The 26,896-nt window shown below is 47.8% G+C and overlaps 1 protein-coding gene across 1 annotated transcript; it reads left to right on the top strand.

Annotated features, from left to right (window-relative positions):
* The first annotated feature begins 2,844 nt into the window (after positions 1 to 2,844).
* LOC307178228 (CMRF35-like molecule 1) lies at positions 2,845 to 20,520 on the top strand. Its single transcript, XM_079906166.1, has 8 exons — positions 2,845 to 2,951; positions 14,431 to 14,760; positions 16,080 to 16,200; positions 17,000 to 17,112; positions 18,705 to 18,727; positions 19,055 to 19,201; positions 19,692 to 19,891; positions 20,356 to 20,520. Exons 1-7 carry the CDS (start codon positions 2,909 to 2,911, stop codon positions 19,845 to 19,847), a joined length of 933 nt encoding a protein of 310 aa, XP_079762292.1. The 5' UTR covers positions 2,845 to 2,908; the 3' UTR covers positions 19,848 to 19,891; positions 20,356 to 20,520.
* Positions 20,521 to 26,896: the final 6,376 nt, after the last annotated feature.

Raw genomic sequence — 26,896 nt, forward strand, 5'->3', positions numbered from 1 at the left:
ACCATCTATCACAGGCCTGAAGCTTATACAATGTTGGGGGCCCTTTTGAAGAAAAAAAGGATCCCCAAATTATGAACACAAAATTTGATATAGGGGTCTGGTCAAGTGAGGGGTGCTGACACCATCGATTCGTGGCAAATGGACCTCTTCCTCACTGTCACAAAGAAGCGAGAATCTAGCCACCCCAGTGAGAAGAGCTGAGAAGGGGAGCACAGCAGAGCCACTGCCGTGCTGGTGGCAGAGCCCAGAGTGAGGCTCCTTCAGCCCAGGGGTGCCTGGCTTCTGGACACCCATCTGCTCTGGTCCCGGTGAAGTCTGGCTGTTTCTTGTTGTTCCTCCATGGAGAGGTTTAGTTCCTTGGTTTTCTTCAGTTCCGCCTGGTTTAGACTTTGGTTTTGTAATTCTCCAGTGGGTCTTGGAACAGACATCTCGTGGGCCTTCTATTCCAGAGTGGGAGAGACTCAACAAAACCGGCCCTTTCGATACAGGAGCTCCTCCCACTGAGAACAGATTGGGTTCTGAAATGGTTGTAGTTTGTAAGTCCAATATGACCTAGAGAAGTAGCCTGAGCAAGCTGCTTGCTCCTTGTCACCAGGAGAACCTGATGGTTGCATCAACACACACACAAAACACACACACTACATAGGTGCACACACAGCACTAGCATGCACAATGCATTGCACACTTGTAACACAGCTCCCACGCATGGGCCCACATACAAACAGGAACACACCACATGTGCTCATACGCGCACGCGCACGTGTGCATACGTGCACATATTCACGCACACACCCACAGGTGCCTCGGGGCAGGGGAATCTCAGACGACCTGTCCAATTCCTTCCTTCGCAGATGGGGACATTGAAGGTTACTGCTCATGTAGACGTCAATGGCCAAGCCAGGATGAGGGCCTCAAATGGGTCTTTGAGGACACAGGGCCCCCAGAAAAGACTGAGGCTCCCCTAGTGCCCAGAGGCATTTGTTTAGAGGAACAGACTTGCTATCACTTAGAGATGCTCAGAGAATTCTCTTTTCTTTTTTTTTTTTTTTGGTACACAGGCCTCTCACCGCTGTGGCCTCTCCCGTTGCGGAGCACAGGCTCCGGATGCGCAGGCTCAGCAGCCATGGCTCACGGGCCCAGCCGCTCCACGGCATGTGGGATCTTCCCGGACCGGGGCACAAACCCGTGTCCTCTGAATCGGCGGGCGGACTCCCAACCACTGCGCCACCAGGGTAGCCCAAGAATTCTCTTTTCTTGATTCAAAGGAGAATTTCTCTTCTTGATCCAGAAGGGCCCAGGAGCAGAGGGTCAGGCCACAGGCAGAGTTTTGGGGTAGTTCAGAGGCTGTTTACTCCTACTGCCTGCTCTCAAGAAAGGAAAGACTACCCCACATCCCTCAAAGCACCCGTCCCTTATTTTTCAGGGTGCTCCAAATTGCTTAATTCCTTGGTCATTTCCCCTGGAAGCCAAATGGTGTTCCTGTTTGCTGGGGCCCAATGTCTCCTGGCATAGCTGTTCAGTGCCACAGGCCCAGGATGGCTTTGCTGAGCAGCGGGGACCAAGGGCTGACCGAGCTCTCACCCTGTACTGTTGACCTTATTTTACGGTCTGGAGGTATGTAAAGTGCGAGACCAATTCTGGCCACATCCTGGCTTATCAGCTGCTGTGCTTTTCAGTGCAGGTAACCCTCCTGATGCCTTCTCACTCCTGATGAGCCTGTGAGGGCTTATATCTCTCCTTGGGATTCACTCGCTCCTCAAGATGTCACAAGGTATGTGTGACACACAGCAAAAGTGGCTCTAGGAACAAAATATGAGAAACGTCCCATTCTTTCCTAATTTCTGTGCTTAACCCCAGGTCCTGCTGGGATTCTGATGGGGGAGAGGGGTGGGAGATGGGCACAAAATTGTCAAAAAAGAAAGGGAGTCAGACAGGCGAAGCTGGTGCATCCTTTCTTCCCACTGCAACAGACAGTTATTACAAGGTGTGTGTCAGGGGGTGAGAGGAGCTAGGGGGTAATAGCCAGGAACAATGAGCTGGTTTCTTCAGGAAGGTATAACTGACAAGTTTCTGGAGGATTCAGGCTGGAATCGATATCCACGATTCTCACGTTGTAAACTGGGGCACAGCAACAAGAGTTCCTGGTATGTTCTCAGGACAGAGGCCCCTCTTGCCCATTGGACCAGTAGTTCCCTGCTCACTTGTCCCTACTCTGTTTTTTAGTTCTCCGACCAGGGATCGAACCCGTAGCCACTGCAGTGGAAGAAGTGCGGAGCCGTAACCACTGGACCCCCAGGGAATACCCGTGTCCCTACTCTTTGAGCCCCTCTCTTTTAGTAGGTAGTCTGGGTTTTGTTACCCCCTCACCCCCTCATTCCAATCTCTGGTCTAGATTGGAATCTACAATCTCTTCTCTGACTTTGGCTCAACCCCCCGTGATACAGTGGAACTCCTGACCTTCCAGGCTCCCGAGAATTTGGCTACGCTTGAAATTCCACATTTAGGACATTGTGTGCTCCCCACGACTTCTCCAGTGGGGCTGGTTTTCCCCCATCCCAGTCTTCCCACCAACAGAGAAGGACTGAGTAAGAGCTGCTCAGAACTGGTGGGTCTGCAAACTTCAAGGCCAAGAAGGAGCAAAGTTCTCCTTTTAGAGAACCCATCATGGCTCCGGACAGGGAGGTACTTCTCAAAAGCTTATTTATGATCACTTCTTGAATTGCCAACTGCCTTGAAATTTCACCCATTCCACCTCCTTCCTCTTTGAGTCTCATTCGTCAGTGGGAAGGGCCTGAAGGAGGAAGTACAAGAGTGAGAATAAGTGAACGCAGAAGGGCTGGAAGATGAAGCAGACTGCAGTTGGTTCTCGCTGACGCGCTCCACCAAGGAGGACCCGTGTGAGGAGAAAATGCACCTGCTGCTGCTGTTCTATCTCCTCCGCCGGCTCGCAGGTGAGCTGGGCCTGGGTCTGTTCTCTCGGGAAAAGCCTATGGGGCAGGAGGAAGCGGCTGGCAGAGGGAGGGGGGAGCCCAGCAAGGTGTCCTGCTGAGAAACCAACCCCCTTTCTAAGTAGTTCCTCCCAGTCGTCAGCCTGTGTGTTTCATCCACTCAATCCCTCACCCTCGTGTTGCGGTGCCCACAACGGCCGATGCAGAAATATGGAACGTGGTCTTCATGATGAACCTAGAACCAGGCATAACTCCTGACCACCCAGGGGCTGGTCATTCAAAACGGACAGACGGATGGCCCCCACTGGTCACAGAAAAGCAGAGGCACCCTAGTTGCTCAGGAGAACTGGCGAATAATCGCTCCTGCACTGTCACCTTCCAGAAAGCTTTGTGAGCAAGGGAGGGCTCTCGGGAAGGGGTGAGGGTGAAGGGGGCCTGGAAGGAAGGGAAGCGGGAGTTTGCCAGATGGAGAGGGAGAGGCAGTTCTAGGCTTTTGGGGAAGGAAATAGTAGAATGGAAAGGTCGAGAGGAGGTCAGCTTTGTAGAATGAAGAGGAAAAGGGGACAGGGACGTGAGCAGAGACACAGGGTTGAAGCCAACTTGAGGTTGATGGATACCATTTTTTTTTTGACCACGCCGTGTGGCATGTGGGATCTTAGTTCCCCAACCAGGGATCGAACCCGCACCCCCTGCATTGGAAGCTTGGAGTCTTAACCACTGGACCGCCAGGGAAGTCCCATGGATACCATTTTGATTAAAAGTCAAGGGGCGGGGGGCTTCCCTGGTGGCGCAGTGGTTGAGAGTCCGCCTGCCGATGCAGGGGACGCGGGTTCGTGCCCCAGTCCGGGGAGATCCCACATGCCGCGGAGCGGCTGGGCCCGTGAGCCATGGCCGCTGAGCCTGCGCGTCCGGAGCCTGTGCTCCGCAACGGGAGAGGCCACAACAGTGAGAGGCCCGCGTACCGCAAAAAAAAAAAGAACACAAAAACCTGGTATGCAAATGTTCAGGGCAACATAGTCCATAATAGCTAAAAACTGGAAACAATCTACATGCACATCAACTGATGGATGGATAAATAAAACGTGGTGTACTCACACCAGGGCATACTCACACCAGGGCATACTCACACCAGGGCATACTCACACCAGGGCATACTACTCGTCATGAAAAGGAATGAGGTACTGACACCTGCTACAACCTGGATTAAGCTCAGTGAAAGAATCCAGACACAAAAGGCTGGACTTTGTATGAGTCCATTCATATGAAAAGTCTAGAATATGTAAATTCATAGAGACTGAAAGTAGATTAGTGGTTGCCAGGGACTGGGGGAGGGAGGAAGGGGAAGGGACGCCTCATGAGTACGGGGTTTCTCTTTTGAGATGACGACAGTGTTCTGGAATTAGTGATGATGTTCGCACAGCTTTGTGAGTATCTTACAAAAGCACTGAGCTGTCCACTTTAAAAGGGTGAATTACATGGTATGTGAATTATATCTCCGTAAGAAAAGAATTACGGAGCAGAGAGAAGAGTTAGGAGCCGTCGTGTTCTCCTGAGAAAAGTTTCTGTGGTTGCGTTTGGATCTGAGTCTCCAGGGGGCGTGACAACCGGACACCCCTTTGTGACCCATGACTCTTTTACGTGGTCTGATTGGATCGTTCATTCCATCAGGCATAGAAATGAAAATGATGCTTCCAAGCAGTGACACGTGCTGTGAACAGAGCTGAGCTAGATGCCCTGACTCAGGGGGTGGTGGCTGTGCTTTCAATAGGGTGGGCTTAGAAGGAGCCCTCTGAGGAGGCGCTTTCTGAGCTGAGACCTGGGAGACGAGAAGGAACGGGCACTTCAGATCAGGGACGCCTTTTCAGGCACCGGGCACAGCAAGGCTCTGATGTGGAAATGAGCTTGGCCGTGGTACGTCTGAGGAACAGAAAGGCCTTGCGGCTTCCTTACACACTTCACAACAGCCTGCTGGGGCCGATTGGGAGGATACTATTATCTCTTTGGGGAAAAGGTCTCTGGGGAGGAGAGAGATGTGTGGCTCTCCTCCTGCCGGTGGCTGCGGGTGGCTTGTGGGTGCTCCGCCTTGAGTTTCGGTGTAGAAACAGAGAAGATAGATTTGGGGTGAGAAGTCAGGGGACAAATTGACAAGCAAAGCAGCGAATGCACGTAAAGGATTGCTTTTCTTCCCTGACGTCTGGGAACAGGGGAACTTGACGGTGAGCAGATGTGAGAGTAGTGTGTGTGTGTGTGTGTGTGTGTGTGTGTGCGCGCGCGCGTGCGCACGCGTGTGTATATGGTTTAGGAGTGATTGAGGCAGAGCGGGAATATCTGTCTGAAGTGGGACAGGCTCAGCTGTGCACTAACAGGAAGCCAGTCTCAAGTGGGAACCTCTGTGCCACCTGTCACCAGCCTTTCCCATAGAACTTCCGATTGCAAGTAACACATTTAACCAGCACTACTTCCCTCTTTGCAAGGGTTCACTGTTTTAAAAGTACACGAGAAGATACCCCAGAAAGTTCCCACCGGGCTTTATAGCATTCATTTTCTATGAGACAAGAGTCTTAATGATGCTATTTTTTTCAGAGAAAAATGAGCTGTCTTGTCCAACTTAAGCCTCACCGTAAGTGGTGGCAGAGGTGGACAAGACCCCAGACGTGCTGACCCAGAGTGGAAATTAGCTGATGTCCCCTGCTGAGCCGGAGATGGGGTCCAGTCCCAACTGTCACTCACTGACCGTGAGCCGCTCACCTCCCCCTGGGGCTTAGCTTCCACCTGATCTAGGATTATTCCTGATCATCTAGGCTGCGAGTAACCATGCCCAGGGAGGATGCTGCTTCTTGGAGCTCCAGGCTGCCTCTGTGCCAGGAGGGTTCCCACAGCACAGGTTGCTGGGGAGTGGGGACCTGGAAGAGGGGTCCGAGAAGTGAGTGGAGCAGATGGTCCAAGGGTCAGAGCTGATACTAAATGCTCAGTCGAGTTCAAGGGTCAGATCCGCTACTAAATGACAACTAAAGATGGAATGGCCATCCGCGTTAGAATCCTAGGGTTGCTGGGACAAATGACCACAATCTTAGTGGCTTAGAACAGCACAAATTTATAATGTTACAGTCTAGAGATAAGAAGTCTAAAATGAGTCAACAGGGCAGCGCTCCTTCTGGTGGCTCTAGGAGGAAAATTTGATTCCTCGACTTCCAGAGGCTTTCCAGAGGCTGCCTGCCACACCCTGTGGCGTGCGGAACTTCCCCCACCACCAGGGGTCAAACCTGCGGCCCCTGAAGTGGAAGTGCGGAGTCTTAACCACTGGACCGCCAGGGAAGTCCAGAGGCTGCCTGCTTTCCTTGGCGTGTGGTCCCACATCACTTCAGCCCCCGCTCCATTGTCATCACTCCTTCCCTGACTCAGACCCTCCCGCCTCCCTCGGTTAAGGACCTTTCTGATTATATTGGGCCACCGGGATAATCCAGGATAATCTGTCCATCTCAACATCCCTAATTTAATGACATCTGCAAAGTCCCTTTTTGCCATGTAAGGGTGAACATATTCACAGATTCTGGGGGTTAGGACACAGACATCCTTGGGGGCCATTGCTCTGCCTACCACACTATTAAACAGCCCTGTCCAGGCATTTGTTTTTCCTATGATTTTGAAAGTAGTAAATGCTCATTGTTGACACTTGGGAAAGTACAGGAAAAAAATGAAGAATTAGGAAAAATCAAAAAACCTTATGTCTGGGGCTTCCCTGGTGGCGCAGTGGTTGAGAATCTGCCTGCCAATGAAGGGGACACGGGTTCGAGCCCTGGTCTGGGAAGATCCCACATGCCACGGAGCAGCTAGGCCCGTGAGCCACAACTACTGAGCCTGCGCGTCTGGAGCCTGTGCTCCACAACAAGAGAGGCCGCGACAGTGAGAGGCCCGCGCACCGCGATGAAGAGTGGCCCCCACTCGCCGCAACTAGAGAAAGCCCTCGCACAGAAACGAAGACCCAACACAGCCAAAAATAAATAAATAAAAATCAAAACAAAAACAAAAACAAAAAAAACCCTTATGTCTGTCTTAACGCCCGAGGTGACCAGTTGTTAAGATTTTGGTTTACTTATGTTTAAGCTTTGTTTTCTATGCATATTTTAAAAGTTCATCGGTGTTATACTGCATACGATTTTTTAACACCCTTATTTTCACTTCATATGAGAATTTTCCACATAATTAAAAATATTTCTAAGCATAAGCAGCAGTGTTTGCATTATATTTCATTATATACTTATGTCCCTAATTGGTGGAAGTTAACTTTGTTTCCTTTATTTTTGCTAATTATGCGATGAATCTTTGTGCATACGCTTTTTGTTAGCCTCTTTGATTATTTCCTGAGAACCAAATCCTAGAGGTAGCATTACTGGAGCAAAGGGCATGACTGTGTCTGTTACATATGACTGCCATATGGCTTTCTGTATGGCTGAACCAGCTACATTCCTTCCAGCATATTCTCACAGTGCCTGGACCACCTGGCCCCCGTCAGCAAAAAAGTGAGTCATCAAAACTTGATTGGTTTGTTATGTGAAAAAAGGTGTTGTCTTCCACATTTCTTATTTGCGAGATTATTTAAATGAAACATTTGAATTTTATTAGCTGCTGAATTTCCTCTTTGTGACTTGCCTCTTACCTCTCATCAGTTTTCCAAATGGGGTATTAATGTTTTTCTTCTATACACTCTTAATCGAGAGAAACTCTATTAATCCTTTTCTATGTTGTTTGTTCTAAATATTTCTCTCAGTCTGTTCTTTGCCTTTTCAGTCTTTTTTTATTGGTATGTCCAAGTGCTATATTTGCATGCAGTCAAATTCACTACTAACTCTTTCTAGTTTCCTGTCGTCCATTGATTTCAAGTTTCGAAAGATCTCCCTGTCATCCAGGAATTTTATAGATTCACTTCTGTTTTCTTTCAGTTTAAAAAATGCTTTGCTATTTTATGCTGACCTCCTTAATCTCTCTATATTTACCTAAATGGAGCACACTGAGAGGTGACAGGATAGCGATATGCCTTAACCCTTCCCTTCTCTATTTATCGTTTTAGTCTTCTATGGTATATGTGAAATTCTTAAATAGACTAGGTCTGTTTTTAGGCTATTGACTGTGTCCTATTGATATGTGTATACAGTCTTGTTATATTCACAAACTGGTTTCTTTATTATGGCTTGGTACTATTTTATTTTTTTTAATTTATTTTAAAAATATTTATTTATTTTTGGCTGCGTTGGGTCTTTGTTGCTGCACATGGGCTTTTCTCTAGTTGTGGAGAGCAGGGGCTACTCTTCGCTGTGGCGTGCAGGCTTCTTATTGTGGTGGCTTCTCTTGCTGTGGAGCACGGGCTCTAGGCTCGAGAGCTTCAGTAGTTGTGGCACGCGGGCTCAGTAGTTGTGGGTTGTGGGCTCTAGAGCACAGGCTCTGTAGTTGTGGCACATGGGCTTAGCTGCTCCACGGCATGTGGGATCTTCCTGGACCAGGGATCGAACACTTGTCCCCTGCATTGACAGGCGGATTCTTAACCACTGCACCACCAAAGAAGCCCCTGGCCTGGTACTATTTTGATACCTGGCAGGCAAGTCCCTCCTTACTGCTCATCTTTAATATGTTAAAAATTCTTGTCTCTTCATTTATTCAAATAATCTCTAGCACATATTAAATATAATATTTATTACATAGCCATACATATTCATATATATACACACATGTGTATAGATGGAGATTATCTGAAAAAAATGTACATGCTCTAAAAATGTTCTGGGGGTTTTGAGTTAAATCTATAAATGTATTTGGGAAGGAGGAAAATCTTTACAGTATACAGCATTTTCATTCAGGATCATAACAGAGCTCTTCTCTTATATTTAAACCTTATGTCTGTCAAGAAAACTTCATTGTGTTTGTGTATGGTTTTTTTTCTATAAGTCCTGATTGTTTCTGTTAAAGTTATTTCTTGGTATTTAATACACCTTTATTACTACTGTAAATGAGCACTTTTCTATTTTATTTTCCAACTACTTGTTGCTGGTTTATAGGAAAGCCATTGATTTTAATATATTTATTGTGGCTTTAGCCACTCTATTGAATTCCATTATAAATGAAAATCCTTTTAAACTTAAGATTTAAAACTTTTCTATAACTGTTATTATTTCCCCCCAATAATTATATATTTTATATTTTTCCATGTCTTACTACGTTGGTCAGAATTTCAGAAAACAGCACATGTACAGAAAAGTGGATACAGAATCAATGTCCAGGTTAACACATTATTATAAAGTAGATGCCAATGTCTCACATTAATTGCGGTATTTGCTGAGGCTTTTTTTTTTTTTTCCTTTTTTTTTGCGGTACGCGGGCCTCTCACTATTGTGGCCTCTCCCATTGCGGAGCACAGGCTCCGGACGCGCAGGCTCAGTGGCCATGGCTCACGGGCCCAGCCGCTCCGCGGCATGTGGGATCCTCCCGGACCGGGGCACGAACCCGTGTCCCCTGCATCGGCAGGTGGACTCTCAACCACTGCGCCACCAGGGAAGCCCTGAGGCTTTTAATAGATGGTCTTTATCAGATAAAGCATGTTCTACGCTTCATTTGCTAAGAATGTTTAGAAAATCATGAATGGGTGTTGACCTCGCGGCATGTGGGATCTTAGTGTAAAGTGGGAAAAACAAATGTTGTGAACTGATGAATGGATATACAAAATGTGGCAGATCCATGGAATAGTGATCAGCCATAAAAAGGAATGAAATACTGACACACGTTATAACATATGCACGAATCTTAAAAAGATGCCCTGGATTCAGCTTGCTGAGTTTTCATTTCAGACCTTTGCACTTATATTCATGAGTGATATTTGCTTATAATATTTCTTTCTTGCACTGCCCTTGTCAGTGTTTGGCATCAAGATTATGCCAGTCTCATTAAATGGATTTGGGATTGCATCCTCCTTTCCTTTGTTTCAGAATTCTTTTGTGTAAGGTAGACATGACTTCTTCCTTCAATGTTTAGTAAATAGATATCTCCATTGAAGCTATAGACGTCTCGAGTTTTCTTTTGGAGAGGTTTTTAATAATGGATTTAATTTATTTAAATAGTTGTAAGATTATTCAGATTTCTATTTCTTTTTGTGTTGTTTTAGCACATTGTATTATTTTTGCTAGGCATCTGTTTATTCCAAAAAATTTCAAATTTATTGCCATAATCTTATCTAGATATCCTTTTATTATCCTATCCTATTATTGCCTTATCCTCTTGTTAGCTTTTTTGTTTTTTGGCTGCGTTGGGTCTTCGTTGCTGCGCGCGGGTTTTCTCTAGTTGTGGCGAGCGGGGGCTACTCTTCGTTGCAGTGAGCGGGCTTCTCATTGCGGTGGCTTCTCTTGTTGCAGAGCACGGGCTCGAGGCGCGCAGGCTCAGTAGTTGTGGCGCACGCTCCGCGGCACGTGGGATCTTCCCGGACCAGGGATCGATACCGTGTCCCCTGCATTGGCAGGCGGATTCTTAACCACTGTGCCACCAGGGAAGTCCTTATAATCCTTTTAATGTGTGCAGGATATGTACTGATGTCCCCATTTTCATTCCTGATATTCATTATTTAGACCTCTCTCTTTCTGTAATGAATATCTAATTAGGGTTATTTATTTATTTATTTTTAACCAACTCTAGGCTTTTTTGATTTCCTTATTATATGATTTTTTCCACTTCATTAATTTTTATTAACTTCATTATTTCCTTTCTTCTACTTTCTTCTTTCCTCCTACTCCTCCTTCTGTTTTTCGGTTAACTTCTGAAATATATGTTTATTAAATTTAAGTCCTTTTTACTTTTCTAATAGATGCATTTAACGTTATAAAATGTCCTTAAGCATAACTCCAGATGCATCCCATAAGAGTCTTTTAAATTAAGGTATAATTTACATATAGTGAAATGTATAGATCTTAAGTGTATAATTCTGAGTTTTGACAAATTCGTGTAACTTGTATCACCTATCAAGATACAGAACATTTCCATCACCTGGAGTTCTTTAGTGTCCCTCCCAATCTTTCCCCCACCCATGAATCACTGTTGTAATTTCTATCACCGAAGGTTATTTTGCTTAATGTAGAACTTTGCATAAACGGGATCATGAAGTTTATTCTCTTTTGATCTTTCACACAGTGTGTTTTTGAGATTCGTCCATGTTGTTTTTTGTATCACTAATTCACTCCTTCTTATTATTCTGTACTATGCTGTTACTACGAATATGCTACTAATTGTTTACCTGTTCCCCTGTTGGTGAACATTTGAGTTTCTTTCTCTTTCTTTCTTTCTTTCTTTCTTTCTTTCTTTCCTTCTTTCTCTCTCTCTCTTTCTTCCTTCCTTCCTTCCTTCTTTCTTTCTTTCTTCCTTCTTCCTTCCTTCCTTCCTTCCTTCCTTCCTTTCTTTCTTTCTTTCTTTCTTTCTTTCTTTCTCTCTCTCTCTCTTTCTTTCTTTCTTTCTCTCTTTCTTTCAAGTATAGTTGATTTACAGTGTTGTGTTAATTACTGCTATACAGCAAAGTGACTCAGTTATACATATATATATGTTCCTTTAAATTATATTCTTTTCCATTAGGGTTTATCATGGGATATTGACTGTAGTTCCCTGTGCTGCACAGTAGGACCTTGCAGTTTCTTTTCCATGAGGGTTTGTCACAGGATATTGACTATAGTTCCCTGTGCTGCACAGTAGGACCATGCTGTCTCTCCATCCTCTATATAAAAGCTCACATCTGCTCACCCCAACCTCCTACTCCATTGAGTTACTTCTAATATGTTGGTATTATAAATAAAGCTGTGATAAAAATTCTTTTTTGTGGACATTTGTTTTTAACTTCTCTTAGAAAAATACCTAGAAGTGAAATTGCTAGGTCAGAGGATAGATTCATGCTTTGTTTTATAAGAAAAGCACTTTTACAGTGTTCCAAAATTATGTATCAAGTGGAAACAACCCAAATGTCATGAAGTGATGAATGGATATACAAAATGCGGCAGATCCACACCATGGAATAATGTTCAGCCAGAAAAAGGAATGAAATATTGATACATGTTATGACATGAATGAATCTTAAAAACATTATGCTAAGTAAAAGAAGTCAGACAAAAAAGATCATATATTGTATGCTTCCATTTATATGAAATGTCCAGAAAGGCAAGTCCATAGAGACAGAAAGATTCGTGGTCTCCAGAGGCTTCAGGGAAGGGGTAGGTGAGGAGTCACTGCTAATGGGTACAGGGCTTCTTTCTGGGGTGATGAAAACATTCTGGAATTGGATAGAGTTCGTGGCTGTACAACTTTGTGAATATCCTAAAACCCACGGAAGTATACATTTTCAAAGTGTAAAATTTACGATATGCGAATTATATCTTAACTTTAAAAGTGGACAGAAGTAAATTCTTAGTTTTCAACATGCTTTATTTAACTTTAGAAAGGAAGAAAATTATCCCAGCTTTAAACTTAGCAGATTAGAAAAAGATACGTGGTAATCTCAAGGAAATAAAATTATATCTATGAGAAATTAATAACTTAAAACTAAAAACAGTAACATTTACCAACTAAATCTCAAAAGGGTTTAGCACAGGAAAAAAGAAAGAGGAAGAGGGGGAGGAAAAACATGAAGGAGGAAATCTTGTGACACATGTAATCAATAAAATAAAACAGCACATGTCATCAAAATGTGTCATTATAATAGGTATGAAAAATTTAATTATTAAAGGATACTTTATATTTGCAGAACTTTATGCTAATACACTGTAAAATAGACATCTTTTGGGGAAAAACAAAACAAAAGAACAGAATTTATTAAAGAACAATAAAAAAGCTTAAATAGGTCAATATCCATGGAGAAAAAAATTTAAGTAATCAAAGAATTTGCCCCAATGAAGAATTTGCCAGATCGTTTTCTAGCCAATTTTTTAAGATCCGAAAGAAACCAAAATTCCTTTGCTCTATTTATGTTCTGATCTCAGAGCGCAAAATAATGGAAATCTGCCAGATCAATTGTGTGAAAGTAGCATATCTCTACTACCAACGCTGACAAAGACACACAAGGAAAATGACAGAAAGAACCTCCCTTACGCGTGTGGATCTGAGTTGAGCCCGGACAGCAGGCTCTGCCGGCAGACGGGTTTGGGCGGCCCGGGCTGGATGGCTGTTGTTTCTAAATAAGCCAGAGTTTTAAAATTGAGAGGTTCCACCCCAAACCCAGAATTTGGACTCCTCCAGAAAAATGAGAAGGTCTTAAATTACACTGCTTGCTTCTTGCAAGAGGACAGTGGGCTGAGTGGGAGGGGCCATGCCTCTGCGGGGGGCGTTTGCTCTCCAGATTGCCCTGGTCCTCACTACCTCCCGGGGTCTGACACTGATGCCATTCTTCATCATGCTTGAAGTGTTGTTTTTCTTATAATAAAGATACATTTCTCTGTATCTTGAATCTTTCAAAGGCGAGAAAATGAAAGAAAGAGTAAGAACATATATATCGGGAAATGCTGCTTTACTCTGTGATACCTGCCTTACTGCAAAGCTATAGTATTCAAGACAGTGTGGATTGGCAAAAGGACAGACAAATGGATCAACGGAACAGAATGGAAAATCCATAAAGAACTCACATATTTGCTTTTTTTAATTTTGCAGTACACAGGCCTCTCACTGTTGTGACCTCTCCTGTTGCGGAGCACAGGCTCCGGACACACAGGCTCAGCGGCCATGGCTCACGGGCCCAGCCGCTCCGCGGCATGTGGGATCTTCCCGGACCGGGGCGTGAACCCTTGTCCCCTGCATGGGCAGGCGGACTCTCAACCACTGCGCCACCAGGGAAGCCCACAGATTCGCTTTTTGACAAAGGAACCAAAGCAATTCAATGGGGAGAAATGGGATCCGGGTGTTACAGATTCCATAGCATGGGGAGACTGATTAGCATCACTGTTTTGGTCGATTTCAAAGGCGTTCCTTCCAGGGTGGTTTACAGTAGAACCGCTCGAAACAATTAGAACCGTTAGGAAGTTTCTCCAGGGCTAGGTGATGGGGGTGTTTCAGCTGAACCTCCTGAGGTCCTCAGTACAAAGTCATCTTCTGTGGAAATGGGTCCTCTGGTCTTTCTTCCCCATCAGACCAGCATAACACAGAGATGGTTGCAAAAGGACATTGCTGGAAATAGAAAGACTTACTGGCCTCAGAGAAGGGGAGAGGGGGTGAACTACAGGAAGTTATTATTGCTCTGTGTCAACGTTTTTGTTTCTTTAAGGTCTGTAGTTGTGCTTTTATGGGATTTTCCTGGTGGCTTTGATCTGGTAGGATTTTGAAGAACAAAAGGTCTTTACGTGTAAGGTGTATTCCTTTCTTGACTGCTACTTAACTCATGAGGACCTTGGGTTTATTGGAACTATTCACAATGCAGGAGGCTGTGGCCCTGCCCTCAGGATGGGAGGTGACAGGTACATGGATTCGTGTTTTCCAGGCTCATCTGCCATCACTGGCCCAGGAGCAGTGAGCGGCCCAGAGGGAGGCTCGTTGACTGTGAAGTGTCAATACAGCCCTGAGTGGGAGACGTATGAGAAGTGGTGGTGCCGAGGAGCTGCTTGGAGCAGCTGCAAGTTCGTCGTTAAAACCACTGAACCAGAGAAGGAGGTGAAGGAGGGCCGCGTGTCCATCAGGGACAATAGGAAAAGTCGCACCATTGCCGTGACCATGGAGAAGCTCAGGCTAAACGATGCAGACTCTTACTGGTGTGGGATTGAGAAATTTGGAACTGACCTTGGGGTCCGAGTTAAAGTGACCATTAACCCAGGTAAGCATATGTGTATGTGTAGATGTGTCTCTTCAGGGCCTGCTCTGTCCTGGTCCCTGGGGTCCCTCTTTAGTGACTTGTCACTCAGAGTGAACCGTCACAGGGGTGGGGGAGTCCTGAGGTCTCATGGAACCCACACTGACCACCTGGGATTGGGAGGGGCAAGGCTTCCCTTAGAGGCTCTCATGGCCCCCAGGGCCTCCTCCAGGATGGGACAAGCCTTTCTCGACACATTATTTTTCCCGGTGCCCGAGTCTATTGCCCATGGAGATCAAGGTGATGGGCTCACCCGGAGACCCTAATTTCTGCTAATGTTTTCCTGGGACTCCTGTTGCCCAGGTGTTCCTATTCTTTCTGGAATTTGGGGCTGGGTCTTCAGAGCTGCAGCTCCCACCCCCTGGTCCATGTCCCATCTCAGGGGGAAAGACCCAGCACAGTTGGACTGCTGCCATTAATTCCTGGGGTCTGGAAAGGCCTCCACAATCCAAGGACCGCATTCCCAGGTGCCTGAAATCCCATCATTTGCCATTTACACATTTGGGATGAAGGATGTTCTCTTCCTAAATCCTTTCAGAATGCAAACACGCTGAGCGTGTCGGCTCAGTGGTCTCAGTGCCTTGGTCTGATCGAGTTTATCTGTTGGGCTCTGCTTCTGCAGAGAGCTGGTGACACCAGCTCATTGGGCACCTGTGGCAACGGGGGTGGGCGCACAGTCAACGGAGCCTCCACCACACCAGGAACGTGTGAGGCCCGTTATACTTGCAGAGCACAGCCTCATTTCGTTCAGTCCCGACAGCGCTCCTGAGATGTAACCATCCCCACTGCGAAAGCTTTAGAACTTGCCCCAAGTAAAGGCTCTTCCTGAACCTCAGGGTTTTGCTCAGGGCTGGTCCTCATGTTCGAAGTCACAGATTTGGGGCGTGTCAGCCACCTGAGAGCCCCCATTCTGTTCATGTCCTTGTGGATAAATAAGGTGAGAGGCACTGGCCTCTGGCCGAGGCCCTGTCATAAGCAGCCGGAGTGTTTGAATTCCAGCTGAACTCCAGCTGCCCTTGTCCTGAGGCAAGCCTGGCCCCCCCTAACCTTCCAAGTTCTGCTTGATGTCCTCCCCGGACCTGTGCCAGCTCCACCTGCCTCTGAGGTTCTGAGTCTCCTAGCGGCCAGGGAGATATGAGCGGTCCAGGCTATAGGCTCTCTCCCTTGGCCCTGCTCCAGACTCCTCAGGTAGCCCATGATCCCCACCCCCGGCTCAGAGCCATGTGTAAGGCTGCGGGTGGGTGAACAGGCAGAGCCATGTGTAACCTGGTCTGTACGCCAAGCACCCAGCACAGTGCCGGCCACCACTGCTGCCACCTCTGCTATCAACGTGTTCACAGTGTCGGCCAACCTGGAAGAGACCAGTGACTCCCTGGCTGTAACCAGCCCCGACTCCAACAGCGGGTAAGCCAGCTCTGATGCTGCTGTTACATGTGGCCCACTTGGCCCAAACTCTTCCAAAGGGGAGACTTTTGTAGTCCCAGGTCCCAGCCAGAGCTTGTCTCCGGACCCTCAAGCTCAAGGATGCTGGGGCCTCCTCTCACTTACTCTCACAGCTCAGGAGGCCAGAAATGAAATCAAGGTGTCGGCAGGGTTGGCTCCTTCTTTGGGCTCAAGAGTAGACTCTGTCCCAGGCCTCTCCCCTAGCTTCTGGTGGTCGCCAGTGAGCCAAGCACTCCTTGGCTTATGGCAATCACTCCAATCTCAGCCTCTGTCATCCCATGGCCTTTTCCCTCTGTGTCTGTGTGCCCCCATTTCCCTTTTATAAGGACACCAGTCATTGGATTCAGGCCCATCCTAATCCAGTATGACCTCATCTTAACTCGGCGACCTCTGCAAAGATCTTATTTCCCAAGGGGTCACCTTCTCCAGTTCCTAATGAACATGAATTCCTGGGTGAGGGACACTGTTCAGCCTGTACAGGGGGCAAACTTAGAAGCAGGGAGGCCTTTTCAGAGCCTTTGCCATACAATTTCTGTTTGGCTTCTAGGCTCACTGAGACCCCTTGTGGAACCCCCCTCTCTCTTTTTTTAAAACACCATCTTTGAGGGCATCTGGGAGTAGGGGTTCCCCGACTGGAAACCTCAGGCCTGTAGGTTGAAAGGTTTCAAGGCCTGTGGCTGTCCCTGCTCCCAGGTGGGTGGGATAAGGCCAAAGACAGGAGGTGAGCCTGGGTGACTGGGGCATCCTCTGTCATTCCCAGCAGTGTGTTCCTGAAGGCCAACACCCTCCTTCCCTTCATCTTTGCTGTGCTGCTTCTTCTCTTGATGGTGACCTCACTTGTGGTTTGGAGAATGATGAAACAACAGAAGAAAGGTGAGGGGACCTGGCTGACACCGGGCTGGGGCTGGGCTGGGTGGAAGTGTGTGGGCCAGCATGGTCATCCGGGAACCATCAGCCCAAGGGAATACCTGCACAGTCTGGAAGGGGTGCCGTCCCAAAGGCCACGGCAACTGGCAGTTTGAGGGGCTGGAGCTTGGAGGTGAACCCAGGAGGTTTTGGACTCAATTCTACCTTGCTCATCCCTCTTTGCTCCTCTTGCCTCTCTGCTCTGCCTCCCTGTCTGTTTCTTGGCTTGGTTCCTGGTGGCAGAGATGGCAATGGCCTTAGGCAGGCAGCCTTCCTAGGGTCCCCAGACACTTTAGTAGAATTCCTGTGGTGGTCAAGGGGGTACTGAATAGACATGGGGGCATGGAGAAACACACACACACGCATGTATACACACATGCACGAGCACATGTTCACGCACGCACACACAACATAGCCCGCACACGCATGTGCACATGTGCGTGTGCACACGCATACACGGTTCTCTGTGTTTTCTCAGGAATGCTGGTGGCCACTCCTGTGTTTGCCCTTCCTCCCTTCAGCCCTTTCTCAGGCTACCCTACTTGTTCTGTGTATATTTGCCCTTTAGGGAAGGGCCTCTGCTCACGAGTCTGCACTTGTCTATTACGAGGTCTGGCCTCGGCCAAACACTTTTCCTGTCTGGCTCCACTTCCACGTTCTCACATTAACTGCGCCTCCTCCCTTTCTCAGAACCCACTGGGATCTGGGAACTCACGGGACCCTCTTTAACACTGCTCTGTCCCCACAGCCTGGGGAATCTTGTAGTTTGGAGACACGGGAGCCTGACTCCTGTTCATCATACTTTCCCCCCAATGTATTGTCCGTGACCTAAGTTAAAAATACTTTCTGTCCCCCTCAGTATCTAAAAATCATAGGGAAAATCTTTCTTGTTTCTTTGTTGTCTCCGAAGCTGGGGGCGTGACGGTGGCAGGGGGAGGGCAGGGAGAGAAAGAAACAGGAACCAGAGGGCACCTGAGAGCTGGTCCGGACAGTGATGACCCAGCTCGGGTACGCCACTCAGAGGCAGCTTAGAGCCATCCCGTCGCGAGGACAGCTTGTACTGATGGAGCCCCTCTTGTGCCTGGTACAGTCCGCACCCGGAAGGCATGGGAGGGACAATCTTGGCCATCCAGCAGCCCGCATCCCACCTGAAGACCAACCAGAATTCAGTGGGACAAGGGTGATGAGACAGACATAAATCAAATGCCCTGGGAGCCAGGGAGGGAGGGATCCGACAGCCTGGATAGCTGGAGAAAGTAGGTGTGACTTTGAGTTGAGCCCTGCAGGTGGAGAAATGGTGGCGTCACAGGCAGAATCCCAGCAGAAGTTTTAGGTCGAGCCTAATCCCGGGGGAGTTGATAACTGGCAGGGCCACCTGAGCAGCTGATCGCACAGTTCTGTGATGTGGGGAATGGATGGGCTGAGGTCTCCTTAGTTCTCATCTGAGGGATCAGAATTAGAAGCGGGTCTCTTCTCTCTGAGTCCGAAACCTAATTCCTCTTTTCTCCCCCAGACCTGAGGGGATGGGCTTTCTAACTCTGATTGTTTTTGTCTTTTAGCTGCTGAGATATCCGCAGAGCAGGTAAGAGAGTCCCCGAGGTCAGAGCAGAGACACCAGACACGTTTCCCTCACTTCCCTATTTTCCATCTCCCAGGAGCACCAAGGTCCAAATGTATCAGACAAACTCTGTGTCCAAATGTCCATATACTCATGGCGCAGCTGCAAGGGCCGGGGAAGGGGCCCAGTCGTACGCTGGCATCAGCCAGAAGGGAGGAGGGCTTGGGAGGGGGAGGTGTGGGAGGCTAAGAGGAGATGGGGGTTGCAGAGGGAGCTGGGAGAGGGGGGTCCCAGGGGAGCAGAGAGCCACGTGTCCTTCTGTGGAAGAGAAACCTGTGTTTCCTCTCCTAGGTGCTTCAGCCCAAGGAGGGCGACATGTGCTACGCAAACCTGAGCCTGCAGCAGACTGAAAACTCTGGGTCGTCCCAGAAGAAGGCTTCCACGAGGTCCTCTTCCCCCGCCCAGGCCAACGCGGAGGAAGTGGAGTATGTCACCATGGTATGCACTTGGTGGGGCTGCTACGGGGCTCAGACCGGACCCGCTGTTGCCCTTCCTTTGAGGACCGGCTTTCTCCCGCCCACGTGGGAGGGTGGGTGCTGGGACAAGATGCAGTCATTGAAAGCCTTGCTGGCAGAGCTCCTGCATGCTTTTGGCATTTGAAGTACCTCCACACCAGGTCTTAGCATTGGGAGACTCAGAGCCCGGTCAGACACGGTCCTCATGCTGGGCAGGGGAGACCCAGACAGGCTGAGGGACCTGGATTCCATGCCAAATGTGCCGCCCTGGCATGGAATTGAGGGAGAGCATCTTCTGCCGTGGCCGGAGCTAAAGGTGCCTGGCAGAGTGGAGGGGGGAGCAGCTGGGGGGCCTGGGAGAAGACTCCAGAAGCCCTGGAGGGTCTGTCTCCCCAGGCTCCTCCAAGGTCTCCTCCGTCTGTGGGCACAGCCTCCTGCCAGCCTCTCTAACCCCGAGGACGTCTTCATTGCAGACTCCCTTTCTCAGGGAGGGCATTGCCTGTGCAGCTCTGTCTTTGGAAACTTCAGATCAAGAGCCAACCTATAGCAACATGGAGTGCTTCATCACCCGCATTCCCAGCAGGAGCCATGAGGAACCCACGGAATACAGCGCCATCAGGAAGCCTTAGCCTGCGCTCCAGGGGCCCCTCTCAGACCCACTCGAGGCCTCTGAGTATGTTCCTGCTTCATCTGCTCTCTGCCTGCCCCCCAGTCCCCTCATGGGACCAGCCAGGTCCTGAGGCCTCTGTCTGATACAGTCAGCATCGTGGCCAGCTATGGTTTGGGCTCGGGGCCTAGTCTCAGGGAGCTTCTGGGAGTTAGACAGGGGTCTTTCCACATCCCTTTCTCTCCCACACAGCTGGGGAGGGGGCTGGGGATACACTCCGGAGCTGCTGAGGGAGCGGTCACAATGGTAACGATAATAATAGTAATTCACTTTTATTTATTGCTTATCACGAGTGCTGGACTGAACAATGGTCCTAAGACTTAGCGGTACCTGGACCCTCGGAACCTGTGAATGTTACCTTCTGTGGCATAAGGGACTGTGCAGATGTAACAGAGTTGAGGATTGTGAATGGGGAGATGATTCTGGATTATCCAACTGGGCCCTGAATATAAGCTCAAGGTTTCTTATAGGAGGGAGGCAAGAAGGTCACAGAGGAGAAGACAGTGTGATGGTGGGAGCAAAGGTCGGAGTGATGCAGCCAGGGCCCGCAGAACGCCGCAGCCTCCAGGAGCTGAAGAGGCAGGAACGGATCCTCTCCAGAGCCCCCGGAAGGAGCCAGCCCGGCTGATGTCTTGACTTTAGCCCAGTGAAACTGATTTCATACTTCTGGTCTCCAGAATTGTAAGAGAATAAATTTGTATTGTGTTAGTGAAGCCATTACATCTGTGGTAATTTGTTACAGCAGAAATAGGAAAAAATATACTGTGTAACAGGTACTCTTCCCTAAATGCTTTACCTATAGTAACTAATTTAATCCTCACCACAACCCTAAGAGGACGCCTTTATTATTGTCCCCATTTTACAGAGGAGGAATCTGGGTACAGAGAGGTTCAGTGACTTACCAAATTTTACTGCTAGCAAGTGGATAAGTTAGAATTTGAACTTGGGCATCTTGGCTCCAGAATCTGGAGTCTGGGCCACCACCCTGGACTGTGTGTATAAGGAGGATAATGTGTGTTGTGTGTGTGTGTGTGTGTGTGTGTGAGCGTGTGTGTCTATACACAGCTACTCACACAGGGACAGTCATCGAGTATATACAGACGCTGGACTTGCTGTCTTTATTCTAGGGTCCTGGCAGCTCTCCCTCTGGAATCCTGAATCTCATCCCAGCTTGCCATCTCCATGGTTACCAAACCAGTCCAGTCCCCGGCCTGGAGTCCCTCTTGTTCTCTGCTCCTGAGTCCAGTCTCCTCCCAGCAGCCAGAGGGATCTTTTTAAAGCACAGACTTGATCACTCCCTGCTTGTAACCTTCCAGTGGCTTCTTCCACAGCCCAGGAGGCCCCCGGGGTCCATGGGTCCCTGCCTGCCCCTAAGACCCTCTCTCTGGCTACTCTGCCTCTCACTTGCCCTGCTCTGCCCACACTGGACTTTCTTCCATCCTTCTAACAAGATAATACGTGGTTCCTTCTCAGGGCGTTGACACTTACTATTCCTTCTTTCTGGAATGCTCTTCCAACGGATATGTGAATAGTTAGGTTTGCCAAAGAGAGAGAAAGGCAGGGAGAGAGGGAGGGAGGGAGAGAGGGAGAAAAGGAGAAAAGGGAATTCCCTGGTGGTCCAGTGCTTAGGACTCCGTGCTTTCACTGCAGGGACCTGTGTTCAATCCCTGGTCGGGGAGCTAAGATCCCACAGGCCATGTGGTGTGGCAAAAAAAAAAAAGCTTATTTTTATTATCACAACTCAGCTCAAATGTTCCCTCCCAGGGTGGCCTTCCCAGACCCCCCTAACAGCAGTGGCCCCTGCTACACCTCTGATTCCTCTCTGTCACATTGCCCTAAGTAAAAGTAGTACTTGGGCTTCCCTGGTGGCGCAGTGGTTGAGAGTCCGCCTGCCGATGCAGGGGACACGGGTTCGTGCCCCGGTCCGGGAAGATCCCACATGCCGCGGAGCGGCTGGGCCCGTGAGCCATGGCCGCTGAGCCTGTGCGCCCGGAGCCTGTGCTCCGCAACGGGAGAGGCCACAACAGTGAGAGGCCCACGTACCGCAAAAAAAAAAAGTAGTACTTACTACTTTATGAGCTAACTTGTTGATTGGCACATGCGTTTACTGATTGCCCCCTCTCCACCTGGCTGTAGGCTGCCCAGACGTGGGGAATTTGTCTTCCTCACTGCTGTATCCCCCGTGCCTAGTTTAATGTCAGGTACAGGGTGCGTTCTTGAATATTTATGTGTTGACCGAATGAATAAGTAACTTGATGGTTCAGACTTGGGAACTCAGGGTGAGCTTTCAGGAGCAGGGACACCCGTGTCCATCACGTGAGGAAGGGACCCCTGGGTCACCTGGGCAACCAGAGGGATTTCAGGATCCCCTTCCCAGCAGCATGCAGTGGAGAGACTTTTTTTCCGCCTCCCGAAATGAGAGCGGTGAGGCACCATGATTCCCCTTGACTGGAGGACAAAGGTCTCTTCCTTTGCTTGGGTTTCTTTTGTTTGGGGCTGGAGGGAAGTGTCAGGGAAGGGAGTCATGACTTGGGAAGAAAGGACCAGCTCTGCCTGGGGGTCACAGACAAGTGCCCCAGCAGGTATTGGGACCGTAGGGATGTTTAGTTGGGCCATTATCAGTGTGTCCTGGGGTTTCCCCAACTTCTCACAGCTCTGGACATCCCAAGTAGTCTGGCGGAGGTGGCCTTAGTGGATGGCCATCTCATCTCAGCATGGGCTGCTCTTTCTTCTTGCCCCCCACTCCCTGAAAGATGATTCCCTAGAATCTCAAGGGCTTTATCATCCTGGGAGAGCTTACAGAACCCAAGCAAGCTTAAATATTCTTGGGCTGGTCACCTGAGCTGAGTGGGTCAGAGTAAGAGTATTTCTGACCCAGGTGGTTTTAGGACTTACAGAGCACGAAGTGCCTGTAGGGAGACCTTTAAATGAAACAGTGAATTGAGCTCCGTGAATAAGTCACAACAGACAGCCACGTTCTGAATGGCGTCGCTGCGCCATTTTAACCGTTGTGTGGGACGTCCCTTTACTGCTGAGTGTTTAAGCAGCCCGCACAAAACAGACTCGCTCAGTACAAGCTTCTGTCGGATTGTAGGGGACTCATCTTCTCTGGAATCTACCACAGATACTAGTAAAGATTTACTGTCGTGAAACTTGTGTCATGTCTAGGAACACAGACTAGTATTCAGCTCCGTCTGATTTGGCTGGAGGAGTCTGGTGGCCTCTTCTTCCTCTTTTTTTAATTTTAATTTTTACTGGAGTATAATTGCTCCACGACGTTGTGTTAGCTTCTGCTGTACAATGAAGTGAATCAGCTATATGTATACCTATATCCCCTCCCTCTTGGACTTCCCTCCCACCCTGACTTTGTCTGCATGGTGGATATGGGCTGGACGTGGAAGGTCCTGGCCGCCCGGCTGAGCCGAGGGAAGGTAAATCAGCCTAGAAGACAGATTCACTCTGATTCACGCTTTTAATTGCCTCATGCAAGCTTTAAAAAAGTGTCTACCAGATATATCGCGGGATATAATGTTTTTATCCCAGCTCCCAGCCATCTGGATGGGTGGCTGTCTGAAAAGAGACCTTCTCATGTCCTCAGAGATGTAGCTGAGCAGCCCATGATATTTGTGAAATTTGTCCAGTCCGTTCTATAGCTGGATGGGGCGGATTTCTGACTGGTGGTCCTCACGGGAGGCATTTAGGTTCTTTAGGTTTTGGGTCGTGACTACAGGACTCTGCCCTGAAACCAGCCCGATTTGTTCAGTCCTGAGAGCGCTGGGGAAGTAGTCAGGGTGGGAGAAGGGAGGCAAACATGTGCAAGAGGTTTGAAGGGAAATTGTTTCATAATGACCGGCATCTAGGTGTTGTCTCAACCGTTTCCGGAGACCCTGCTAAGGCAGACTTTGGGCTGTGGACTGGCACCTTTACTGCAAGAGAGAGAAAGTTCAGGTAAGGTTCTGCTGATCTGAGTGAGGGTGGCATTTACCACCTTCCAGGAAAGCACATTCTGTTAAGACAAACTCCGAGAGATTTAACCACTCAGTTCTGGTTGAGTGCACGATTATTTATAACCTGACTAAAGCTTCCAGGGTTTCCCTCCTTTGCTTTTTGAATGATTAATATTTAAAGATTCCACTTTATAAAAGTTGGAGGGCTTGGATAGTCTCCTGTTGAGAACTATGTGTATATTGCTGGCTTTCAGAAGACAGAGCCCTTTCTCTCTCTCTTATTTATTTATTTTTGCAGTACGCCGGCCTCTCACTGTTGTGGCCTCTCCCGTTGCAGAGCACAGGCTCCGGACGCGCAGGCTCAGCGGCCGTGGCTCACGGGCCCAGCCGCTCCGCGGCATGTGGGATCTTCCCGGACCGTGGCACGAACCCGTGTCCCCTGCATCGGCAGGCGGACTCTCAACCACTGCGCCACCAGGGAAGCCCCAGAGCCCTTTTAAAAAAATTGAAGTGTAGTTGGTTTCTGCTGGACAACAAAGTGATTCAGTTATACATATTATATATACACACATATATATATATCTTCTTTTTTAATATTCTTTTCCATTATGGTTTATCACAGGATACTGAATATAGTTCCCTGTGCTAGACAGTAGGACCTTGTGGTTTACCCTTTCTATATATAATAGTTTGCATCTGCTAGTTCCAAACTCCCAATCCTTCCCTCTCCCACCCTCCCTCCCCCTTGGCAAACAAGTCCGTTTTCTATGGACAGAGTCCTTTTGAGAGTCAGTTGAGGGAGAAAAATATACTGCACTGGCGATCTTCAAAATACATGGCCTTTAGCAGGAATGGCCAGGAAGGGCCAGCTAACATCTGTTGATTTCATGTATCAACAATTTTTTAGATCAGGAGGGACTGATATAGTAGTCAGCCTTTTATTTTATCAGGTAGGTGCATTCTTACCCAATGTAGTTGAAATTGTTATTGGTCAGTTCATTGGAAAAGTTGGTTAAATCAAGGAATCACACAAAAGATATATTCTTCCTCTAAATGCTTTCTTTGGCTCAAAATATCTAAATGTGTCATCATTTGCTAGTATTTGGACGTAGCTCTAAGCCTCTTTTTCACTGATGGGTCTGCTGAAAGAGGGACTCGTTGCCTTTTCTGCACAAATCACACACACTGTCTCGTCCTGGAGTTTCTAGTTCCAGTTTCCCTAACGTGAAGCAAGACGTTCTGGATACTTATGACGCGATCTGATTGCGAAACCTCTTTTCATTTTTATGTTTTCACTGTGACTATTTTACAGTCCTCTCCCTCATTCCTAATTTGATGTTTTTTTTTAAAAAAAATGGCATGCTCTAAAAAAAAAAAAAAAAAATGGCATGCTCTACAGCATTCAATTTAGTTTTTGTAGAAATAACCAGTTCTCTTTGTTTACATTTCCTGTCATTGGTCAATATCCTTTCTGTCTACACTCTTAATTGGTTAGTTTATGGATGAATTCATTAAATTGCATAATTATAATTAACATGTTTGACCGGCCTAAACAAGTTTGGGCCTGAATGCCGTTGACTCTTGTTAAACACATACCTCAACGGGTGAGAGCAGAAGCGAGGGGATCTTCAAGAGAATCTGCCCGTTGCCACAAGCATAAAGATAGTATGTTTCACCAAGAGATTGGAGGGTGCTGGTTGATCTAATAAGTTGGTTAAGAAAGGGGTTGGTTAAGACAGTTTCTACTAAACCATCTGTTATGACCATAGTTTCGTAAAAGAGAGGACATTCCCCAAGTCAGAATGATAGGCAGTGTTTCCCAAGAAGGACAGTTGGCGACTTTATGCCAATATGGATTTCTGTTGTGTGTGTATATAATCTCCTACAAATTTATTGATACTTTGTCAAGGGCTGGTGCTCACATATGGGCTAAGGATTGGCAGCTACAGAGCTTGTCTACACTGTTCTCTAGATGTGGATTCTCTCCTCTAGGTCCAGCTCGTGTGGTCTAGTGTCCCCCTAAAGCCTTCTAGTAATCTTATTCATCGAAACTCTAAGGTTTTCACACATGAGGGCCCCGTGATCCTATATCAGTTGGGAGAAAGGCCCCTTTAATCACTTAGATTCCCCCGCCCAGCATAAGCTCTCCCCCAAATAATCCACTGCGATCGCAAACTCACGCGGTCTTGTCCTGAAGGGGTGCGGTTCTAGCATCAAGGAAGGGTGACCCACCCACTGAACCTCTGAGGAGCGGTTCAGAATTAAGGAAGGGGTGAGACTCTGTTTCTAAGGGTCAGAAATAGAGAAGAGACATTCTGAATGCTTGTGTGGTAGGAAATCCACTCGTAGCAGAAAGGAGGGATGCCTACTCTACGTTCCAGAATAAAAATGCCATCCTGGGGAGTTTCTGAAGCCTCCCACATCCTCCCTATCACCCTTTCCATCTGCAGTGCCACAAACCCAGATATCCCCAATCCTGTGTTTTATGAGCTTATTAATTATTTCATCTGAAGTTATAAAATATTTGGTGTATACTATATGTTTATATAGGATGCAGGTATGTTATAAAGGATAGGGAAGCAAACACCTCATGTTCACAACCTTAATGAAGAAATAGAACATTATCAAATCCACTGAAGCCACCCACTCATTGTTTGTCTTTGTTTTCTTCCAAGGAAGAATGTGCTGCTTGCCTACGGTGGCTCTAAGGGCCCATCTCGACACTTGGCCTATTCTCCTTGCCTTCATGTTAATTACCAAAGCCATCAGATAGCTGGTCTACATTATGCAGCGTTCATCCTAAGTTAACAAATCTATGCAACTCTTCCTGTATTAATACGACTTTTCTCCCCCAGTAAACCTGCAAGCCAATTGCTTAATTGTGCCTATGTGCTCTTTAAAGATCTGGTGATGGGTTTGTCACTGGGGGAGCAAACACACTGAGTTTCTTTCTGGCATCCCCATGCAGAATGCTCCCCTCTCTCAAGGATGGTGAGGGTTTCTGTGACAAGGAAGCACCAGGTCACAACCCTTGGTCTTAGCCACACTTCCCAGTACCAGCCCT

Source organism: Stenella coeruleoalba (genome assembly GCF_951394435.1).
Source record: "Stenella coeruleoalba genome assembly, chromosome: 19".
Lineage (NCBI taxonomy): Eukaryota > Metazoa > Chordata > Mammalia > Artiodactyla > Delphinidae > Stenella > Stenella coeruleoalba.